Source organism: Canis aureus, chromosome 5 (assembly GCF_053574225.1).
Source record: "Canis aureus isolate CA01 chromosome 5, VMU_Caureus_v.1.0, whole genome shotgun sequence".
In the NCBI taxonomy this organism is placed as follows: Eukaryota; Metazoa; Chordata; class Mammalia; order Carnivora; family Canidae; genus Canis; species Canis aureus.
In genome coordinates this window covers 68,425,392-68,450,249 of record NC_135615.1, presented here as the reverse complement: position 1 = coordinate 68,450,249, position 24,858 = coordinate 68,425,392, and the positions used below count along the sequence as shown (strand labels likewise).

The 24,858-nt window shown below is 35.5% G+C and overlaps 1 protein-coding gene across 3 annotated transcripts in view; it reads right to left on the bottom strand.

Moving 5' to 3' along the window:
- ITFG1 (integrin alpha FG-GAP repeat containing 1) overlaps window positions 1-24,858 on the bottom strand; it is a 291,906-nt gene that overhangs the window by 116,685 nt on the left and 150,363 nt on the right. For all 3 annotated transcript variants that reach the window (XM_077898547.1, XM_077898546.1, XM_077898545.1), the window contains exon 10: window positions 24,237-24,409. In XM_077898547.1, coding sequence (XP_077754673.1) covers window positions 24,237-24,409 — 173 coding nt within the window. The remainder of the gene's footprint in view (window positions 1-24,236; window positions 24,410-24,858) is intronic.

Below are 24,858 nucleotides of genomic sequence, written 5' to 3'. Positions count from 1 at the left end.
TAGTGCTTTAAATTTTCTCATAAGACCAGCTTTATTGTACAAATACACAAAAAAATCTGTACAAGATTTTTGATATTTTGTACTTTCATTTTCATTTACTTCAGTATCTTTAAATTTTTTCCTTCAGACTTCCTCCTTTACCAACATACTATTTAGAAGTGTTGCTGAATTTCTAAGTGTTTACAGTCTTTCCTGTTATCTTTAATTAACTTTTAGTTTAATTCCGTCCTGGTCATACAATACAGGTAATTTTGCAAGGTTTGTTTTATCTCAGCAAGTGCTCCATGTGTTTACATGAAAAGAATGTGCATTTTCCCACTTTTGCATGGAGTCCATTGCAATTAGGAATTAGATCTTAATACATTGTTTAGTCCTTTTTATATCTTGCTGACTTTGTGTTTGGTGGTTCTACTGATTGAGAGAGTGGTACTGTTTTCCTACTATATTTGTTGATTTGTCTGTTTCTCTTCTCAATCCTATTAGTTTTTGATTCATGTATTTGCAGCTCTGTTGCTTGGAGTATACACATTTAGGATGTCAGTTTCTTCTTGGTGAATTAACACTTTTATAATCATGTAATATTCTGTCCCTGCTAAATTCTTTTGGTCTGAAGTCTACTTTACTGATACTAAAATAGCTACTTGAGTTTTCATTTAATTATTGTTGGCATGGTAGTCTTTTCCCATATCTTTATATTTGAAGTGCATTTCTTACAGACAGTATATTATTTGCTCATAATTTTTTATCTATTCTGTCAGTCTCTGTCTTTTAATTAGTATGTTTCAACCATTTACCTTTAATGTAAGTATTGGCTATATTATTAATTTCTGTTTTTCATTCTTATCCTCTTTTTGCCTCCCATTTGGTTATTTGAATATTTTAAAAATATTACATTTTATTTATTGTTTTTGAGTATATGTACCTATAGTTTTTTGTTTTGTTTTTCCTTTGCTGGTTGCTCTAGTGATCACATTCATATACAACACACTGAGAGCCCTTTCAGGAAAGGGATATGATACATATCAGGAAAATGATACATTATTTGCATTCAACCATCAAACATAGTTTAAATAATTCAAAGGAAAATAATAATCTATTATGTTTACCCAGATAGTTACCCTTTCTTTCCTCATTATTGATATTCTGGGTTTCCTTTCAATATTACTTTTATTATTATTTTTAAAGATTTTGTTTATTTATTGGTAGAGCGAGAAGTGGGTTCTTGCAGGGAGCCTGATGTGGGGCTTGATCCTAGGACCCCAGGATCACAACCTGAGTCAAAGGCAGATGCTCAATCACTGAGCCACTCAGGTGCCCTCCTTTTAATATTATTATAGCAAGTTTTCTGACTACAAACTTTCAGGCTTTCTTCCGTTGAGAATATATCTTTTATTGAGGATATAAATTTAATTTTCATTTTTGATAATTTTGCTAGGCTCATAATTATTCAGGGCTTATAATTCTTTTTCAGCCCTTGAAAAATGTTGTGTCAGTGCTACTGGTCTCCATGGTTCCTGATAGAAATATGTAGTCATTTGGATCAATGTTCTCTTAAAGGCAATGCTTCCTTTTTTTTGGATTACTTTAAAGACTTTTTTCATCTTTGTTTTCATAAATTTGATTATGATTTGTGGATTTCTTCTCCCTCTTCTCATTCTCTTCCTTCTCTTTCAGAGACGGAGGGCAGGGGCAGCAGGAGAGTGAGAGAAAGAATCTTAAGAGGCTCTGCATTGGACATGGGCTCAATATCACACCCTGAGATCATGACCTGAGCCGAGACTGTGTTGGAGTGTTAACTGACTGAGCCCACCCCTGGATTTCTTCTGAATCTGTTTGCTAAAAAAAAAAAAAAAAAAAAAAAAAATCTCTTTGGCATTCTTTATTCTGTAGGTTTTCATCTTACACTAAATTTGGGATGTTTTTTTCCATTATTTCTTCACATGTTTTTCAGCCCTGCATTGCTTAACTTGTTGGGTTTCCAGAGAAATGAATGCTAGATTTTTTATTACTGTATCACAAAATCCTAAGTTCTGTTCATTTTGTCCTCCATCTATATATTCTCTAATATGAGGCTGGATAATTTCTATTAATCTAAGATAAAGTTCAATGAGTCTCTCTTTTGTGATCTCTATTTTGCTTCTGAGACATTCTGTGAGTTTTAAATTTTAGTTATTGTAATTTTCAGTTTTAAAATTTCCATTTTGGTATACTTTATTTTGGAGGGCATTTTTCTGTTTATTTCACTAGGGTGAAATTGCTGTTGGAGCATTTTTATGGCAGTGGTTTAAACTTTTTGGACAATTCCAATATCTGTGTTATCTTGTTGCTGGCACCTGCCAAGTGTCTTTTCTCATTTGAGTTTCTGATTTTCCTTGTTCTTTGTATGACTAACTGTGGATTGTATCTTTGACATTTTCTAAGACTCTAGTTGTCTAGACTCTTCTATTTTAGAGGAGTCAATCAGAATGCATCTCCCAATTCACTTTTGGGGACTTCAAGCTGAAGTCCCCAAGTGGCATAGGCCACCTAGGGGCATACCTAGGATTTCAAACAGGTTTAAGCATCTCCTTCTTCAGCTCCCTCCTCTCCTTAATCTTCTCCGCACAGTCTTGTCGGTAGGTGGTAGAGCATGGGCTCTTTGCTAATATTTGGTTACATTAGGGTGGGATGGTCAAGAGTGTCCCATTCCCATAGTCTGCAAACCACAGTGAGAGACAGGGTAGATGGTCAATTGACCATTATGCTCAATGGTCAATAGGGTTTTTCCTCAGTCTCTTAACCAGGTGAGAAGGGGAAGAATGCTGCTTTTGCCTGTAAATGCACAGTGCTATATTCCACAAGGCTCCACTCTGTCTTAATGGAACCCCATGAAGAGGTAGTGGAGTCTGTCTGGTATTCATTTGGTGTAGAGTAGGCGCCATTAACCCTCAAAATTCATAGGTTGAACCCCCTAACCTCCAATGTGACTGTATTTGAAGATAGGGCCTTTAGGATAATTAGGGTTAAATGAGTGGGGTGCTAATCTGATAGAAGACTGGTTTCTTTATAAAAAGAGGAAGAGATATCAGAGACAGAAGAAAGGCCATGTGAGAACACAGTGAGCAAATGGCTGTCTATAAGCAATGAAGAAAGGTATCACTAGAAGCCAATTTTGATGGCACATTGATCTTGGACTTCTAGCCTCCCAAACTGTGAGAAATAACAGCAGGTTTGCCAAAAGGATTTCTATTGTACAATACTTCTCCATTTCCCCAATCCTTTGACTTGAGAATCTTTTCTTGGGCCTTTTCGTTGTGTCTTTGCCCACTGGCATTTCTGAGCTGCAAGCTACTCTAGTAAGCAGGTCAGGATATATGAGAAGCAACAAACAAAACCCTCAACTAAATACAAAAATAATACAACACCCAAAACTAGGGGACTCATTACTGGGTTGCTCCTGTAGTCCTGGAGGATCCTAGCCAGTCTACCTCCCCCACCTCACTTTTCAGAGTCTTATTATAATTCTTTTATGTATTTTTAGTAATAATCAGAAGGGATAAAGTGCATTTTGATTATTCTTCTCTGAAACTGGAAGCTCCCATTTACTTTTGAATCTACTCCACTGAACTTCAATCCTTTGAAAACAATTTTGTTTAAGTTACCAAGAGCTTTTCATTGCTAAATCTAATGGTGAATTCTCATACTTTCAGTTTATCCAGACTCAGCAACATTTAACACAGCTGATTACTTCCTACTCTTTGAAACTCTTTCTTCTGGAAATCAGACTACGATGATTTTCCTCACTGGCCAGACCTCCTCAGTCTCATTTGCTAGTTATTTCTTGTTCCTAACTTGTAAATGTCAGAGGGCCCCATAGCTTAGTTATGAGACTACTTCTCTATCAATACCAATTCTCTATCTCATTCAATCTTAAATTTTAAATATTATATATAGGCTGATAATGCCCCTCTTTTTTTTTAAATTCAGCCTTATATTATCTTCCCTGAACTTCGTGTTTATATATCTACTGTTCTATATAACTCTTCTGGGGTGGCTAATGAGTATCTCAACCAAAATATATCCAAAACAGATCTACATAATCCTTTCTCTAGTGCTCAAAGTGCTTCTCCCTTAGTGCTCCCCATCTCAGGAAATAGCACCCCCATCTATCCACCCAGCTAGTCAGGGCAAAAACTATGGATTCATCTTTCACTCCTCACATTCTCTTAGACTTCATATCCAATTCATAAGAAAAGTGTTGATTCTTCCTTCAAATATATTAGCAAAACATATCACTTTCTCACACCTTCCCTGTTATCAACTTAAGTCACTATTATCTCTTGCCTACAGCTGTGCAGTAGCCTCCTAATTGGCCTCCCTTAGTCAAATCTTGCTCAGTCTCTACCCAAACCCATTCTCCAAACAGCAGCAAGAATAATTAGAAATAATTTTAAAAATTTAAATCCTTGGGCAGCCCTGGTGGCGCAGCGGTTTAGCGCCGCCTGCAGCCCAGGGTGTGATCCTGGAGACCCGGGATCGAGTCCCACATCGGGCTTCCTGCATGGAGCCTGCTTCTCCCTCTGCCTGTGTCTCTGCCTCTCTCTCGCTCTCTCTGAATGAATAAATAAATAAATCTTAAAAAAAAAAATTAAATCCTGCATCTGTTCACATCTATGTTCTATGATACTTCAAGTAAAATCCAAAGTCTGACTATTGCCCATAAAGCTGTAAATCATGTGGCCCCTTTCTACTTCTCTAGCCTCATTTCCAACTATTTTCTGGATCACTCACTCTAGCCACACTCATTTTCCTGGAATATTCTAACATATTTCGGGACCTTTTTCCTCTGCTTAGAATGTTCTTTAACTAGATAGTCCCATGACTTCTTGCTCATTAAATTCAGGTTTCTCCTAAAAAGTTACTTCTACAAAAAGACTTCACCTGATTTCTAGCCCAAAATTATCTACCATCTCTTTGCTGCCTACTCCCACTCTGTCACATATTACCTTGCTTAATTTTGTTTTTCTTGGTATTTTTTTAAACATTTTATATTTACATATATTTGTTTGCAAACTGTTCTTCCAATTATAAGGTCAATCTTAGGAAATTAGGGACTTTATTCATTCCATGTTATTATTTTCCAAGTATAGAAGAGAGCCAGGAACATGGTACATCCTCAACAAAATTTGTTTAATGTGTAAATTTTTAATCAAGTTTTACAATGCAGTCGTTCTTATGTGACTATGACTATATCCTCATAATTTTAGCTTAATCTCAAACATTATTACTTTGGCATTTGGCAATTCCTTATTTGACAAGTATGAGTTAAAAGTAAACATCCTGGTCTCAGCCCCAACCACTAGAATGTAAAACTGACTGATAAACAAGGGCTTTGTCTTTTCTTGTTCTTGCTCTAAGACCTGAAAAAAATGCGCAGCACTATTTGTTTTCTAGGTGAATGAAAACACAAACAAGTATAATCTGCATAAGAGAAAAGATACCTTCACAAACCAAAATAACACAAAGTTAAAACAGAAGAGAAAGAAAACATATATATCAGTTTAGTTGATTAAAAGTATGTTTTAGGTGTTTTCGAGGTTATTATGGTAAGGAAATACTGAGTTGTTTTTTTTCCCCCTCTCTCTTAGATAACATATATAATGCCTCCATTTTTGCAGACGTAGACAAACTCCCTTAATATTCTTTATGTTGAGGAAAATATACATAATTTATCATTTTAACAGTTTTAATGTACACAGTTCAGTTGCATTATGTACGTCCATAGTCTTGTGCGATCATCACCACTAACCAACTCCAGCACTTTTTTAATCTTCAAAAACTGAAATCCTCTCTGCTCATTAAGCATTGTTCCCTCATTCCCTTCTTCCTTCAGCTCCTGGTAATCACCATTCTACTTTCTGTTTCTATGAATCTGACTACTCTGGTATTTGTCCTTTTGTGACTGGTGTTTCACTTAGCATAATGTCTTCAGGGCTCATGCATATTGTAACATGTGTCAGAATTTCCTTCCTTTTTAAGTCTGATGATATTCCATTTTGTCCACCACATTTGTTATCTTTTCATTTGTTGACAATCACATGGATTTCTTTCTCCTTGGCTATTGTGCATAGTGCTGCTGTGAATGTGGCATACAAATATTTATTGGAGTCCAGTTCTTTTGGATATATACCCAGAAGAATTGCTGGATCATATGGTAATTCTATCTTTAATTTTCTGAGGAACCACCATATTGTTTTCCATAGTAGCTGCAGCAATTTACATTCTCACCAGAAATGTACAAGTGTTCCAATTTCTCCACCTCCTCAACAAAATTTGTCCTGTTCTTGTAAAATAATAGTCACCCTAACTCATGTGAAGTCGTATCTTATAATGGTTTTGATTCACAGTTCCCTAGTATTCATGTGCTTTATCTTTGCATGTGCTTATTGGCCATCTGTATATTTTCCTTGAAGAAATGTTTATCCAAGTCCTTTGTCTGTTTTATGTTTTTGTTATTGTGTTGATGATATGTTGGGAGGTCTTTTTATATTACAGATGCTAACCTGTTATTTGATTTGTGAGTTATAAATATTTTTTCATATCTTATGGGTTGCCTTTTTACTCTGTTGATAGTGTCCTTCAACATACAAAAGTCTGCAATTCTGATGTAGTTCCATTAGTCTGTTTTTGCTTTTGTTGCCTGTGCTTTTGGTGTCATATCCAAGAAGTTATTGCCAAATTGAAAGTGGTGAAGATTTTCTCCTATATTTTCATCTAGTTTACAGTTTTAGCTCTTATCTTTAGGTTTTGATTAATTTTGAGTTAGCTTTTGAATACAGTACAAGGTAAGGGGTCAATTTCTTTCTTTCTTTGCATGTGGTTACTGTTTTCCCAACAGTATGTATTAAAAAAAAACTGGTCCTTTCCCTTGAGTGATCTTGGCATCTTTGTTAAAAATGGTTTGACCATATATGTGAAGGTTTATTTCTAGACTTTCTATTCTACCCTGTTGTCTGTCATTATGCCACAGTATCACATTGTTCTGATTACTATGGTTTCTACGTTTGAAATCAGAAGTCTTAGACCTCCAACTTTGTTCTTATTTTTCAAGATTGTTTTGGCTATTCCACTTGGTTTTAAAAATTTAGTATTTTATTTTACTTTACTATTTTTAAAAATATTTTTAAAATTTATTATAAAGACAGAGTGAGAGCATGGTGGGGGAGGGTTGGAGGGAGTCTCAAGAAGACCCCGCACTGAACATGGAGCCCAAGGTGAGATCTCAATCTCATGACCTCCAGATCATGACCTGAACCAAAACCAAGAGTCTGATGCTCAACTGAGTGTGCCACTCAGGCAACCCAAAATCTAGTATTTTTTTTTAAAGATTTTATTTATTTATTCATGAGAGACACAGATTGAGAGAGGCAGAGACACAGGCAGAGGGAGAAGCAGGCTCCATGCAGGGAGCCTGACGTGGGACTCAATCCCGGGTCTCTAGGATCACACCCTAGGCCGAAGGTGGCGCTAAACCGCTGAGCCACCTGGGCTGCCCCCAAAATCTAGTATTTTAAATACTATCCACCATCTCATATATGCTGTCATTTGTGTTCAGTTCATTTTATGGTAATCTCAGTTTGCTCATCTATAAAATGGGGTAATAATGAGTAGCTTACCGGGATAGTAGTGAAGATTAAATGAAATACCATATTTAAATCTCTTATCAGAGCACTTAGGACACATCATCAATGCTCAGTAAAATTAACAAATATGAGAAAAATTACCAATAAACAGCTTGTGGCAGACAGAATTCTGGCCACCCAAAAATGCCCACATTGTAATCCCCAGGATTTCTAAATTTGTCAGCTTATACAGAAAAAAAAAACAAAAAACAAAAAACAAAAAAAAACCTTTCAGAAGGGATCAAGGATCTTGAGGTGTGAAAATTATTCTGTCTTATCTGGGTGGGCCCAATGTAATCACAAGGATCCTCATAAGAGGGAGGGAAGAGATCTGAGTTAGAGCTAGAAGGCCATGTGAGATCAGAAGCAGAGAGGAAGAAGGTGGTATGATGTGGGAGGTGGTATGATATGGGAGCAGTAGAACTGGTAATGTGGGCCTTGATAGAATGAGAATAGTTTCTAGAAGCTGAAGTGCATGCAAAGGTTGAATTCCCCTTGAGAATCCAGAAGACACCAGCTCTTTTAACAGTGGGTTTTAGCTTTAAAAGACTCATACAGAAATTCTGACCTCCAGAATTGGTGTAGAATAAATTTGGGTTTAGGCTACTAAGTTTGTGGTAATTTGCCAATAAATTAGTAGCAATAAGAGACTAATACATATTTTGATACCAGAAGTAGGGTGGTACTGTAACAAATATCTAAAAATGTGAAAAGTGGGGCACCTGGGTGGCTCAGTAGGTTGAGTGTTTGCCTTTGGCTCAGGTTCTGATACTGGAGTCCCAGGATGGAGCCCTGTGTCAGGCTCCCCACTCAACAGGGAGTCTGCTTCTCTCTGCCCCTCATCCTGCTTGTGTTCTCTCTCAAATAAATAAGTAAAATAATTTTAAAAAATGTGAAAGTGGCTTTAAAATTGGTAACTTGTAGAGGCTGGAACATGATAAAAAAGGCCTACTTTGCCTTGAACAGTCTGCTATTTGTAAAAATATGGATTTTAAAGACTGATGGTGAAGGCTGAGAATGATGTGAGGAATATAATAAAGAAAATCTGTATCTTTGTTGAAAATACCTAAATCTTCATGAACAGACTGTTGGTAGGTATATGGACATTACAAGCTCTGTTGATAAGGGCTCAGAAAGAAGTAAGGAGCATATTATTAGAAAATGGAGGGAAGCTTAGCTGAGTTGTGTCCTACTATTACATGAAAAGCAGAATAGCAACTGATGTATGTGGACATTTAACTGAGAAGATTCTGAAGAAAAATTTTGAAGGTAAAACCTGGTATTAGTGTTTAATAGTAAACTGTGAGAGGAAAGAGATAAAGTGAGGGAAGAACTGTTAAATCCCAGAACTTGATGATTCGGGAAATTTTCAGTCTAGGCAGGTTACAAAAGACACATAAATTAAGATTTACTGTTAGGAAAAGATACTCTGGAGAGAATGTCAAAAAGGTGTCTGAATAACAACAACAACAACAAAACAAAAAAATAAAGTGACAGTGACAGAACAATATATTGTTAGTCTCTGGAAGGAGCAAAAGAGCCCTTTTTAGTCACAAATCAGGCTCTCTGAAGAGATTAGGGGTGTGACTTGTTTCTTCAGCCATCTTAGAAGCCAAAAATAGTGATGAGCTTGTCCAAGAAAGATTAATGGCCACCTCAAAGACAATAACATTCCTTATAAAAGGGAAGAAGGAGGGTGGGAGTGTGGGGGAGAAGATACGTAAATAGAAGTATAGGTTAGAAAGGAAAGAAGCTCGTGATAGTTAAAATTTTAGATATCAACATGACTAGGAGAAGGTGTGCCCAGATATTTGGTTAAAGATTATTCTGGGTGTGTCAGTGAGAATCTTTCTAGCTGAGATTAACATTCATTTCGGTAGAATGCATAAAGTAGATTGCCCTCTCTAATGTATGTGGGTCTTATCCTAACATTTGAACCCGAATAAGAAAGGCTGAGAAAGAGGGAACTCCTAAGACAGTGGTCTTTTCTGGTTTTTGGATATGGACCGAAACATTGGCTCTTCTTGGGTCTTGAGCATGCAAAAAAAAATTTTTTTTTTTTTTTAAGATTTTATTTTGAAGTATCTCTAAACCCAATGTGGGGCTTGAACTGAGCACTTCAAGAGTTGAGCACGCTGGAATTTGAACTGGAACTTACATTGACCTTCCTAGTACTCAGGCCTTCAAACTAGGCCTGAAAAACTACGTAAGGCTCCCTGGGTCTTGAGCTTGTTTAACTGCCAGTCTTAGTACTTGTTAGCTTCCATTATCATGTGAGCCAATTATTTACAATTAATCTCTGTCTCATCATCTATATATCTATATATACCCTATTGGTTCCATTTGTCTGGAGAACCCTGACTAATACAAAGATACTACTCTGTTGGCTCAGACAACAGAGGAAGGAGCCATGACCCAAGGAATGTTGGCAACCTTGAGAATTTGGAGAAGGTTAAGGATCAGATTTTTCCCTAGAGCCTCCAGACAGAACTAGCATTGCTAATACTCTGATTTTAGATTTCTTTTCCTTTTTTATTTTTAAGATTTTATTTATTTATTTGACAGAGAGAGAGACAAAGAAGCAGGATCCATTCGATGTAGGGCTACACCCCAGGACCCTGGGATCATGACCTGAGATGAAGGCAGCTGCTTAACTGACTGAGCCACCCAGGTGCCCCTGATTTTAGATTTCTGACCTCCAGAACTGTAACAGAATAAATGTGTTTTTATAAGATACTTTATTTGTGGTATTACACTAATACATAATACAATGTCATTCTTGGTATCCTTCTACAATATTGTGTCAGCCAGCACTTGAAGCTTGGATAAATAAAATGTGGTATATCTCTATGCTGTGGAAAATTATTTGGCGATAAAAAGAAAGAAGTACTGATACATGCTACAACATGGGTAAACCTTGAGAAAACTATGGCAAGTGAAAGAAGCCAGAAAGAAGCATATATTGTATAAATCCATTTATGTCAAATGCCCAGAACAGGCAAACCAATAGAGACAGAACGTACATTTGTGGTTGCCTGCTGTTCCCTTGGATTGGGGCTTGGGGAGTGGTAATGGCTTAGAGGCACTGGGGTTTCTCTGTGGGGAAATAAAAATGCTCTCAAGTTGACTGTGGTGATGGATTCACAACTCTGTGGTTTATCTAAAGCCATTAAACTATACTTTAAAAGGGTGAAATTTACAGTATGTGTATTAATAAGGGTAGGAAACAATTATACATTTATAAAAAATGATGTATTATAGAAGTATCCTAAAATCCTAGCAAAAAACAGAGTACCTATAAAATATACATTTTTCTAGTCACAGAATATGCAACTTATTTAAACACTGTGTTATTACATAGTAGCTTTAGAAAACATTATTTTCTCACACAATGTTTCAATGCTGATAGAAGTAACAAAATTTTAATTTCTCTGATATCTTTTTCAGCTGCAATGTACAATGTAGCCATCATCTAAACAAATGATAAACATTTTCATAATAATTATTTCTTCTTGGGGTGCCTGGGTGGCTCAGTTGGTTAAACATTTGCCTTTGGCTCAGGTCATGATCCCAGGGTTCTGGGATTGAGCTCCTTTTCAGACTCTCTGCTCAGTGGGGAGTTTGTTTCTCCCCCACCCTCTCCCCTGCTCATTCTTCTCATATAAATAAAATCTTTAGGGGATCCCTGGGTGGCGCAGCGGTCTGGCGCCTGCCTTTGGCCCAGGGCACGATCCTGGAGACCCGGGATCGAATCTCACGTCAGGCTCCTGGTGCATGGAGCCTGCTTCTCCCTCTGCCTATGTCTCTGCCTCTCTCTCTCTCTCTCTGTGACTATCATAAATAAATAAAAAAAATAAATAAAAAAAATAAAAAAATAAAATCTTTTAAAAAATAACTTTTTCTTCAAACAAATAAAATCCCAATACCTATTTTATTATATTCTTTAACCACTTGTCAGATCATTTCATAAGGGGGCAGATAAACTATGCGCACTTTCTCCATGGCCACTCTAATTAGAATTATTCTCCTTGTTCCTTAGCGAACAAGAGAAATGTATATTTTTTGACACACATCTTTGAAAAAAATTTATATGAATGGCATAATCCACGGATGTAACTCACATATATAAAATTCGCCATTTAAATATATAATTAAGTGGTTTTAAGTATAGTCAGTCTGGTGTACAATTATCACCACTATCTAATTCCAGAATATAACCATTACCCCAAAAAAGAAACCCCACCCTATTAGCATTCAGCCTCAATTCCTCTCTGCCCCCATCTCCTGATAGCTACTAATCTTTTTTCTGTATCACAGATTTGTCTATTCTAGAAATTTTAAATAAATTGAAACATAACTTAGCATGTTTTTAAGATTCACCCACACAGTAGTATGTATCAGTACTTCTTTCCTATTTTTGAAAGTGTAGTATTTCACTGTATATTCATCCATTCATCTGGTGATGGACATTTGGGTTATTTCTACTTTTCATTCTTGTGAATAACTTCTGAATATTCACATGCACATTTTGGATAAGCATGTTTTCAATTCTGTTGCATACGTATCTAGGATTAGGCCCGCTGGATTCCATGGTAATTCCTAATTCCTCAAAATGCTCGCGTTTTGAGGAATTGCTAGTGTTTTCCAAATCAGCTGCATCATTTTACATTTCCACCAGTACTGTATCAGAGTCTCAATTTACCCACATCCTTGCCACCTTTGTTACCAAGTTTTGATTTCAGCTGCACTAGTGGGTGTGAAGTAGTATTTCATTATGGTTTTGATTTATATTTTATTAACGACAGATGATGTTTAGCATCTTTTCAAGTGTTTTTGGCCATTTGTATAAGATTCACAGTTCATTGTTAAGATGAAAAGTAAGCATTAACTTCTGTTACAACTCATGGATAGGGTTAATGTCTCAACCTAACTTCTATCTTATACAGTGTCATATATACATAACAACAACTATTGACATCACATTGAATCCTTCTAAAAGTCTTCACATTGAATCCTTCTAGAATAGAAGAAATGGCCCTGTGGTACATTTTCATTATTTCTTGCCCTATTCAATCACAGCACTTAACTTTTTTTTTTTTTTTTTTTTTAAGATTTTGTTTATTAGAGGGGGAGAGAGAGAGAGAGAGAGAGAGAGCGCTCCAGCAGGGGTATGGGAGAGGGAGTAGCAGACTCCCTGCTGGGCAGTGAGCCTAGGGCTTGATTTTAGGACCCTGGGAACATAACTTGATCCACAGGCAGATGTTTAACTGACTGAGATACCCAGGGGCCCCAGTACTCAACTTTTGAAAAGAATTGTGCAGTTAGCCAGATTGAAACATCATGAGAATAAGGATATGTGTATGTCTTGCTCAGTTCTGTATCATCAGATCCTAGCATAAATGCTCCTTTCCAAATGTAGGAAAGATCCCAGTTCAAATATTAATAGGTCTCATTTTATTGGCTGACCAGAATCAGCTAGACTTTATTATCAGATTATAGCATTTGACAAGCTCAGAACTGCCCTCTCAAATCACTCCATTATGTATTTTTATCTGGATGAAAGGTACTGAGGAGGGAGCCAACCATATGAATGTGATCACATCTAGTTTCCCCAAGTGTTTTTTTCAAAATGAAAATAGGTGCCCCTCTAGTAGTTCATTTAAGAATAAAATTTAAATATACATACTAAACATTTAAGTGTAACCACTAAAACAGAAATAAAATTTATAATGTACAAACTGTGCTAGGAACTACAGAAGAAATATTTGAATGATCCAACAGAAGAGAGAAAAGAAGGGGAAAAAAACAAGAAAAAAACCATAATGAATACAAAACATAAAATGGCAGGAATAAATCAAAACATATGTGACCACATATTATTAAATAATTAAAACAATAGCAGATACACATAGAACTTACATTGTGCCATGCAGTGTTTAAGTCCTTTACATATATTAATTCATTTGATACTCAGAATAATCTTAGGTAGATACCATTATTATTCTCAGTAACAGATATTAAAACTAAGACACAGATTGGTAGTTGCTATGATCACACAGCTAAAAAATTGTAGAGCCAGAATTTGAATCTGGATTTTTAACTACTAAATTATATTGCTTTAAATGAATTAAATTCTTAGCATAATACACTCTAGCTCTAACCATGTCATTGCAAATAGCAATATTTCATTCTTTTTGAAGGCTGAGTAATACTCCATTGGTATATATATGGTTTACATATCAGATCTTCTTTATCCATTAATCAGTCAATGGGCATTTGGGTTCTTTCCATAATTTGGCTATTGTTGATATGCTGCTATAAACACTGGGGTGCATGTGTCCCTTCGAATCAGTAGCTTTGTATCCTTTGGGTAAATACCTAGTAGTACAATGTTAAACGAACAAGTCAGAGAAATATAAATCCCATATGATTTCACTCATATGCAGAATTTAAGAAACAAAAGCACCTGAATATAAGGGAAGGGGGAAGAAAAAAGAGAGGGAGGCAAACTATAAGAGAGTCTTAACTACAGAGAACAAAATGAGGGGCTGATGGAGGGGAGCTGGGTGAGGAATGGGACAGATGGGTGATGGGTATTAAGGAGGACACTTGTGATGAGCACTGGGTGTTGTATGTAAGTGATGAACCACTAAATTCTACACCCGGAACCAATATTATACTATTTATTAACTACCTAGAATTTAAATAAAAACTTGAAACAAAAATAAATTAAAAAACATGAGTGTTTTAGTTCTATATTCTTCCAAAATTTGGTATTACCAGTAGTTTTAATGGCAACTACTCTAACTAGTGTGAAAAATATATCATGATGGCTTTAATTTTATTTCCCTAATTACCAGTGATGTTGAACACCTTTTCATATACTTATTGGCCATTCATATATGTTCCTCAATGAACTGCCTAGGCATCTATGTAAAAAAAAAAAAATGAGTTGATCATAATATGTATAGCACTATTTCTGGACTCTCTGTTCTGTTGCACTGATCTCTATCAGCATCCTTATGTAAATACACAAGGTCTTGAATTCTGCAGTTTCACAGCAAGTCTTAAAGTTGTAGGAGTCTTCCATCTTTGTTGTTGCCTTCAAGATAATTTTGGCTAGGGGCGCCTAGGTGGCATAGTTAGCAAAGTGTCCAACTCTTTGTTTTGGCTCAGGTTGTGAGATTAAGCTTTATGCTCAGCACACAGTCTGCTTGAGACTCTCTCCCTCTCCCTCTGTGCCTCCCCTTACCCTCACACTCAGTCTTTAAAATAAATAAATAAATCATAAAAAAGATAATTTTGGTTAATCTAGCTTTTAGTTTTAATTTTCAAATCCAACTAATCTTTTTTTTTTCCCACACAACTATTAGAATGAGCATATACATTTCTACAAAATACTATATGGGAATTTGATTGGAACTGCATTCAATCTATAGATCAAGGTGGAAAGAACTGACTTTGTAGCAATACTGAGTATTCTGATGCACAAATATTTTCTCTCTCCACTTTTTCTTAGGTTTTCTTTAATTACTCTCTACAGTATTCTGGGGCTCAAGAATGGGGAAAGCCAACCTACATTTTTAAAAATCAAAACACTGGTTACTTATGAGGCTGGGATTAACCAGAAGGGAAGCATGAGAGAATTTTCTGGGGTGATGAAAGTTTTATATCTTGGATGGAGTACTAATTTTACATGTTATCAAAACTTATCTAGTTATACTTTTAAGGGCTAGAGATACATGCCTGGTAAATGCTAAGGAAAAATAGCATAGAAATTTGATATTACAAAAAAGAATTCAAAGTAAAAACAATTAAATGGAAAAACAGGATTTTTAATGATTAATAAAAGAAGTGAAGAGGACAGAATAGTCATAAAGCCTTACACACCTAATAATTGACAATTGTATGTATTCCTAGTGAAGGATTAACATACTTTTAAAAGGACATAAAATATGTAAGGACATATAGAAGACTTTAGTAATGCAATTAACATGAATGATATTTCAAATAATCATTCACTGGGCTATCCAACTACCAGAAAAATCTCGGAAAGTTACAGAAAGTATCACTTAAGACAAATTTATGTTTGCATTGCAACACTTTTAAGAATAAACAATAAAAATATAGATTCAAACCTCAATGCCTATGTCTCTGCTCTGTGTCTCTCATGAATGAATGAATAATAAATAAACAAACAAACAAATAAATAAATAAATAAATAATTTCCTGAATTTTGTCCAGGACCATGTCCATCACCCTGCTTGAAAACATCATTGTATGCCCTTATTTAAAATACAGACAGGATGCAGAACTCAACTTTATAAAGTCATAGATAGTCTCTTGAACGAGCCTGTAAAATATTAACTTTATCTAATATGTTTGAGATCAGTATTCCAAAGACAAAAGAATAGAATTCAGAAGTCACATATGCACACTTATTGGAATTCTGAAATTAGCTTCTCCTCATTTTAGCAGCACCTAATTGTGCTTTTTTCTCCCCTTTCATCTCTATCCCACTTACTCAGCATGGCTGCATAAAGCTAACAAGGTCCCCTAGGGATGGGGACCTGATTGTTTTCAATGTCTGGTAATACAGAGATGTGTTACCTGTCCTTAATTCTGTGTGAAACATGCACAAACCATGCATACTTATAACCATTTATAACCACATTATTTTATTTCCATCCTCTACTCTACTGAATTGGAGGAAACAGTCAGTTGGATCCCGGGTATCATCAACTCTAGTGAGAGAAAGGGCAGGCTCCTTTCATCAATGAAGTTTCTTTAGAATCAACACATCAAAAGATTTCTAAATAATAAAATATGAGTTAATTTGAATAATAAAAAATAAATAAAATAAAATAACGCTTAGATTAATAGAAACTTACAATTAAATAAAAGAACAATAAAAGTACCAATTATCAAAATATGTAGTCTAAAATCAAATACACAGGAAATATTTAGTTTTAAAAATACTTATTAGGAAATGAGGGTAAAAATCTATTAAAAATATTCAATTTAAAAAAAATTTTTTTGAAATAAGCTTTAAAAAGCAAAAAAGAAAAATAAACCTAAAGAAAGCAAAACAAATTAAATATAAAAACAAAATATTTATGGAAAAATTTCATCTTATTGAAAATAAAAGTGATTCTTTGGATAACTACACCAATAATAAAAACATAGACATGAATAAAGTAATAAAATAGACAAGGCTATTAAAAAAAATAAAATAGACAAGACTTTATCAGGTCTGATTAATGAAATAAAGAAGGCAAATAACATTAGAAACATGAAGAGGGCTATTCCTATGGATAAAGAAATACTTGAGACCTCTCCTCTCTCTCTCAGTGAATCTAGGTGAGATTTATCAATTTTGTTTCTCTTTTCAAAGAACGAGCTCTCAATTTCATCAATCCTTTCTATTATCTTTTTAGTTTGTTATATTTACTTCTACTCTATTTTTTACTATTTCCTTCCTCAAACTAACCTTGGAATTTGTTTATTCTTCTTTTTCTAGTTCCTTTAGGTATAAAGTTAGATTACTGAATTGAGATTTTTCCTTGTTTTTTTAAAAAATATTTTATTTATTTATTCATGAGAAACACAGAGATTGAGAGAGAGAGAGAGAGAGAGAGAGAGGCAGAGACACAGGCAGAGGGAGAAGCAGGCTCCATGCAGGGAGCCGGATGTGGGACTCGATCCCGGGTCTCCAGGATCCGGACCTGGACCGAAGGATCTCCCTGGACCGAAGGCGGCGTTAAACCGCTGAGCCACCCAGGCTGCCCTTGTTTTGTTTTTGAAGTAGTCTTGCCTAACTACAAACTTCTCTTTTAGAAGAATATCTTAAAGCTGATATTTCCATATTGATTTTCTGTCTGGCTGCTCTATGCACTGATGTTACTGGGATATTAAAGTCCCCTGCTATAATTGTATTGCTGCTGGTTTCTACCTTTAGGACTATTAGTATTTACTTTATATATTTAGTAGCTCCTATGTTGGGTGCATAAATGTCTACAAATGGTGCATCTTCTTCTTGGATTGACTCACTCATCTTGTCATGCCCATACTGTCCTTTCTCACAGTCTTTGCTTTGAAGCCTATTTTGTTTGCTATATGTGTAGCTGCCTCTGGTTTTCTTGGTTTCCATTTGCAGGAAACATCTTTTGCCTTCCCTTTACTTTCAATCCATGTGTATCCTTACATCTGAGGTGAGTCTCATATATCATATATGAAGGGGTATTTTTAAATCCATTCAGCCATTCTGTGTCTTTTGATTGGAGAATTTACTGCATTTATGTTTAAAGCAATTATAGGTAGATATGTACTTACTGCCATTTTGTTGTTTTACAGCTCTTTTGTACTCTGTACTTTTCTTCTTCTCTTGCTTTCTCCTATTGTGTTTTGATGACTACAGTAATATGTTTAGATTCCTTTCTCATTATCTTGTGTATGTACTCAAGGTTTTGCTTTTTTTTTTTTAAGGTTTTGCTTTTTGTTTAACATGTGGCTGACATATATTAGCTTGTATATATACCACTCTATTTTCAGTTGACAGCAAGTTTGAATTCTGAAATATATGCTCTGTTTTTGATGTCACATTTTACATGTTTTTGTATATCCCTTAATTGATTATTGTAATTATTTTTACTACTTTTGTCTTACCTTCATGTTAGTTTTAAAACTGATTAGTCCACTACCTTTACTATGTCTTTTCAGTGAGATCTTTTCTTTCATGTTTTCTTATTATTAATCAGTGCCCTCTTTTTTTCAGCTTAAAGAAGTCCCTTTAACATTTCTGATAAGGCCAATTTAATGGTGGTTAACTCTTTTAGTTTTTGCTTGTCTGGTAAAATCTTTATTCCTTCTACTTGAAGTATAACTTTGCCAGATAGAGTATCCTTGCTTGGAAATTTTTTGCCCTCAACATTTAAAAAAAATTAATGAATTATTAAAATATTTTATCTATTTATTCATGAGAGACACAAAAAATGAGGCAGAGACACAGGCAGAGGGAGGGGACACAGGCTCCATGCAAGGAGCTCGATGTGGGACTTGATCCCAGGAATCCGGGATCAGGTGCTGAGCCAAAGAAGACTCTCAACTGCTGAGCCACCTAGGTGTCCCAACACGTTTTTTTTAAAGATTTTATTTATTCATGAGGGACACAGAACGAGAGGCAGACACATAGGCAGAGGGAGAAGCAGGCTCCCTACAAAAGCCTACAAAAGCTCCCTACAAAAGCAGGCTCCCTACAAAAGCCCTACAAAAGGATGAGACTCAATCCCAGGACGCTTGAGATCACACCCTGAGCTGAAAGCAGATGCTCAACCACTGGGCCACTCAGGCTTTCTAACTTCAGCACTTGGAATATATCATGCCATTCTCTCTGGCCTGGAAAGTTTCTGCTGAAAAATCTGCTCATAGTCTTATGGAGGTTCCCCTGTATGTAATGATGTTTTTCTCTTGCTGCTTTTAAGATTTTCTCTTCTGCCATTTTAATTGTAATGTTTCTTGGAGTAGATTTTTTTGGTGATCATCCTATTTGGAACTCTTCAGGCTTTTTGCATCTGGAAGTCTGTTTTCTCTCCCCATGTCAGGGAAGTTTCCAGCCATTATTTCTTCAAATAAGTTTTCTGCCACCTCCTCTCTTTTTCTTTCTTTCTTTCTTTTTTTTTTTTTTTTTAAGATTTTATTTATTTATTCATGAGAAACAGAGAGAGGTAGAGACATAGGAAGAGGGAGAAGCAAGCTCCCTGCCAAAGCCCAATGTGGTACTTGATCCCAGGACCCCATGATCACAACCTAAGCCAAAGGCAGACGCTCAATTGCTGAGCCACCCAGGCCTCCCTCTCTTTCTTTTTTCCTTCTGAGACCTTTTAATGCAAATGTTAGCACACTTGATGGTGTTACATAGGTCCTTATGCTATCTCTCTTTACTACCCCATTTCTCCCACCCCTTTATGCTGGTCTGTATGGATGAGTGCCACTGCCCCTGTCTTTCAGGTCACTGATCCTTTCTTTTGCTCCATCTACTCTGCTGTTGAAATCCTCTAGTGTATTTTTCAGTTTAGTATTGTATTCTTCAGTTCTTTGATTTGTTTGGTATTTTCTCATATTTTCTCTCTCTTTGTTTTCATCTATCCTTCTCCCAAGATTGGTGAAAATCTTTGTATCCATTATCTTGAATTCTGTATCAGGTAAATTACTTATTTCATTTTATTAAGTTTTTTCTTTTTTCTTTTTTTTTTCCCCTGGGATTTTATCTTGTTTTTCTATTTGGAATATATTCCTCTGTTTCCTCATTTGCTGGAATCTCTGTGTTTGTTTCTATGTATTAGGAGAACTGGTTACTTCTAGTCTTGAAGAAGCAACCATAGGAAGACTAGTAGTGTGTTTCAGTCTGCTGTCTGTGCAGTGCCTTAGGGGTGGTAGTCTGACACAAACTGTCTCTCCCATTGTTTTAGTCCCATGAGTCCCAGAAAGTAAGTCTCTCTGGTCACCAAAGCCAGGTATTCAAGGGTTATCACTTATTTGAAATATACAAATCCCCTGGCTTTGGTGGGACTCTGTGAAAGTGTAGACTGAGGCAACTGCTTGTCAACTTTGGTGGGATGGCCTTACCCCCAGGGGTAAGTCAGGCTAGGGCATACCTACAAGTCTGGAAGACCACCAGTTGGGTTTACTAGGATGGGGCATGCCTGGCACTCTAGCAAGTTACGGCTGTGGAGTGTTTCAGGGTGGGACATACATAACCCAGATTTTTGTATATAGGGCCAGGTAAGTACATTAGCAAGGTAGAGGAAGTTGCAAAAATGGTGCCCAACTGCACCTCTGTCTCTAGAGAGAGGACAACAATGTCATTTTAGTTTTCCTTTTTTTCTCAATAAAATGAAAATTCAGAGAATTAAGACATGACTATCCATATAATATGACAGTAAACTAAAGGCAACTGAGTAGCATTGGCATAGCCAAGCAAAAAATAAGGTTTTCAGTCAGTGGTGGCATATATGGAAAATGACTGATGTTAGAAAAGGCTGCCTCTACTGAATGTCATTAATAGATTTTTCAAAAAAAAAAAAATAAAAAAAAGATTTTTCATGTACCATGATTTTAAAGGTTAACTTAGGATAAATTAGGCCTTTTAATATAAAATAAAAGAACAAACACGTAACTCTCTTGTGAAAACAAAAACGCAAAACAAGTCAGAATTTCTTTTTGTGAATTACATGTTTGGATTTTACTCTTATGCATAATCTCTACCTCATTTTTAAAACCTGCAGGAAAAAAGGAGACAGAATTCTCTAGGTAGCAACCCTTCAAATTAGAAACATCAACCCTTGCACTAATTCTCAGCAATACAACAATCTTGAAATCAGTTAAAAATTATAAAATGGGGCAGCCCCGGTGGCTCAGCAATTTAGCGCCGCCTTCAGCCCAGGGTGAGATCCTGGAGACCCAGGATCGAGTCCCATGTTGGGCTCCCTGCATGAAGCCTGCTTCTCTCTCTGCCTGTGTTTCTGCCTCTCTCTCTCTCTCTCTCTCTCTCTGTGTCTCTCATGAATAAAAAAATTATAAAATGCTTTTTGGACAATCATGAATTCATGTAGGAGAGGATTATCATGCACACTATGTCTTTTTTGCCTTCTTCTATGTTTCAAGGAATATATTATGCTAAATTCTCCTAGACACACATCTTCAAGTATAGGACTCTTTTTGATTTAGTGATTTAATGAACAATGAGATACACTAAAATCTTTTAATTCTCATCTACCCCATGAGAACCAAAAAGAAATCCCAGGTTTTAAATAGTTGCTTTTATAAAAGCTCAAGTGTCTATGACTGACTGCCTCTTACCTTATTTTTTCTGTAGTTACACTGTTCCCTGCTGAATTAGCTGTTGATACCAACATTATGGCTAAATGGTAAAGGAACGTAAGTTAAATATTTGATGGTTTAAAAGAGTAAATATTGATAAAAACTTTATGACAATACATACTCAGTGGAATATTATTCAGCCATAAAAAAGAATGAAATCTTGCCATTTACAATGTTATGTATGGAGCTAGAGAGTATAATGCTAAGTGAAATAAGACAAAGACAAATACCATATAATTTCACTCATATGTGGCATTTAAGAAACAAAACAAATAAGCTAAGAAAATGAGGGAGAGAGACAGAGAGACAGAGAGAGAGAATATGGCCAAGAAAAAGACTCTTAATTACAGAGAACAAACTGATGATTATCAGAGAGGAGGCAGGTGGGAGGATGGGTGAAATAGGTGAAGGGGGTTAAGGAGGGTACCTATGATGAGCATCGGATGATGTATAGAATTACTGAATCACTATATTGTGATATAGTGAAACGAATATAACACTGTATGTCAACTATAGCGGGACTTAAAATTTTAAAAAACAATAACAAAAAGTAACTCATTAGTTTAAAAAAAAAAAAAAACAAACAAACCAAAAAACCCTTATGACCAAAACATTAAATTGTTTGGCTAGTCTTCTAAGGATGAGTAATCATAGACCTGAATGAGTCTGAGATGCAATTTCTTACTCTTTTGAATAGAATTAATGTCTAGAATAAAGCAATTTTACATTTCTTTGTTGTTATATGCCACTATATCTTTCCTTTTCTTTTTCTTTTTTTTTTTCTTTTAAAGATTTTGTTTATCCATGAGAGACACACAGAGAGAGAGGCAGAGATGCAGACAGGGAGAAGCAGGCTTCATGCAGGGAGCCTGACATGGGACTTGATCCCAGGACTCCATGATCATGGCTTGGGCTGGATGCAGGCGCTAAACTGCTGAGCTACCCAGGGATCCCTATTCCATTATAGTCCTTTAAAAGAATAATAATCACAGTCAGTTCAGAGATTTTTTTACATTAAATTGCTTCACACACATAGGTTCTGAGTGTATGTACTTTGTATTATGAAGCAGGATGATCATGTCCACAAAACATATGTTTAAGTAAACATAACTTAAAGCAATTGTAATTTCAAATCAAATCCTAAGAAAAGTTTAAGTACAGACTGTCTATAATTTTCTACAAATATTTAGGAACACTCATTAATAATATATCTTTCTCTAAAAATCATATTTCTAGATTTTATTGTTTAGTGTTAAAAACAATAAATGTGATTTTTTCTTTTTTAATCAGGGAAGTTGTTTTGCATCATGAGCCTGGTAGGAAATGTGAAGCTGAATTATCACTAATTCCAGAGTCAACAAATGAATTGATGAACAGAGGAAAAATTGTGGATAGATATGATGCAGGAGGTGATAAAGAATAAGGGCCAAGAAACACAATTAATTGCAATAGGAAGAAAACAAAAAGGTATTAAAATTAAGGAAGAGTCATATTCATGGAATCTGCAAAGATTTAGGCTAATTACAAATTTAACTATATTGGTTTATCTACTGGTTCCTCTACTTTCAGGAGAAAAAAAGGAGCTGCAGCTCTAAAGATCACTGGTAATGTAATAAATATACATTTTATGTGTACAAATAAGACAAATAATTATGTCTGAATTTTCAATGCAATCGTAAACAAGCAATAGTAAGGCAATATTCACTGAAAGTCTGGATGTGCTAGGTACTTACTAATTGCTTCACTTATTTTTACCTCGTTTAATCTTCCCTACAACTGCATGACATAGATACAATTGTTATTCTTGTCTTACAGATGAATTTAGGTAATCTGCCTAATGTCACACAGGTGGTAATTGGCTGGACTGAAATTGAAGCCTAGGTTCAGCTCTTAACCATGATGCTTTTCCGTCTCAAAATGTAACTGGGTCATTTGTTTTAAAAAATTTTGGCCTTAGGGGTGAAAGGGAGTGAGAGATATGAGGCTTCCTTTCATGGAAAGAATAAGTCACAGAATTAAAGGCACTGTATTAAGTAATACTGGTCAATGGTATTATAATAGTGTTGTATGGTGACAGATGGTAGTTACACTAAACTTGTCAAATCACTAGGTGTACATCTAAAACTAATGTAACATTGTGTCAATTATACTCAAATACAGAAATTAAACCAAGAAGGAAATAAAATTTCAAGTATTTCTAGGAAAAAGCCCACCAAAAATAAGGAGGAAAGCACTCTGTCCTCTGTATCTGCCTCTATTATGGAATGTAATATACCATATTGCAGTTATTTGCTTTCCAGCCTATCTCTGTCTCCAGAATGAAAGCATTCTGCCTGTAGGGCTCATGTGTAATTGCAGAAAAAAAAGGCTCAGTTAATATTTATCATATTGAATTGATTCAATTACACTCATTAAAAAGAAACAAATTTGGCCTTTTAAAAATAAAGTTTTGTTGAATGAAAAATGAGCTTTGTATTTCAGATTAGATGTTTGTTTCTATTCTATAGAAAATAAATCGGGAAAGAATTAGGTATTCTAGGCCACCAGAAGTTCAAGTACAGTGTAAAGAAATAGGAATTATAAGCTCATCATTTCCTTATTTAAGGTACTCTACCATATTTAGTTGCTATTCAGTTAACAAAGTATCAAAACAAAGATATTTTTAGAAATATTTCTCACTTGACTTAATTTCCATACCTTCCAGATGTATTCTTCAGTATGGCAAGAGCGTCTGGATAGCCATCCATGTTGTAGTCTCCAATATGAAGAGTAATTGGAAGTGGTATTTCAGTTGGCCGTTGTTCATGCACAAATGGCACAAAGCCCCAGAGTGTGCCCTTGTTGCTGAACTCCTGGAGAACTGGAATCCACTATGGAATAAGAGGAAGAAGAGGAGATTTTATAGTTACTTTAGGAAAAAGAATTTCACCATTTACAAAACAAATGATCCATTAAAAGTTCTCAGGATAAGCCTCATCTCACTTAAACTTCTTTATCTCTACAATATACAAAGGGTATTAAAATTTACTTTGACTAACAGATAACTGACACTCTGGAAAAAATAAAGTCCCCTTTAGATTTCATCACTAGTCATTTTTCCTTGAACTGGCACACAGAGCCTTTGAAGTTTTTCACAAAATCACAAATATTAGCTTTGAATTGATGTTGCTTCCTATAGTTGAATCCCCCATTTTATTTTATTTTTTTATTTTTTTTTTTAAATTTTTATTTATTTATGATAGTCACAGAGAGAGAGAGAGGCAGAGACACAGGCACAGAGACACAGGCAGAGGGAGAAGCAGGCTCCATGCACCGGGAG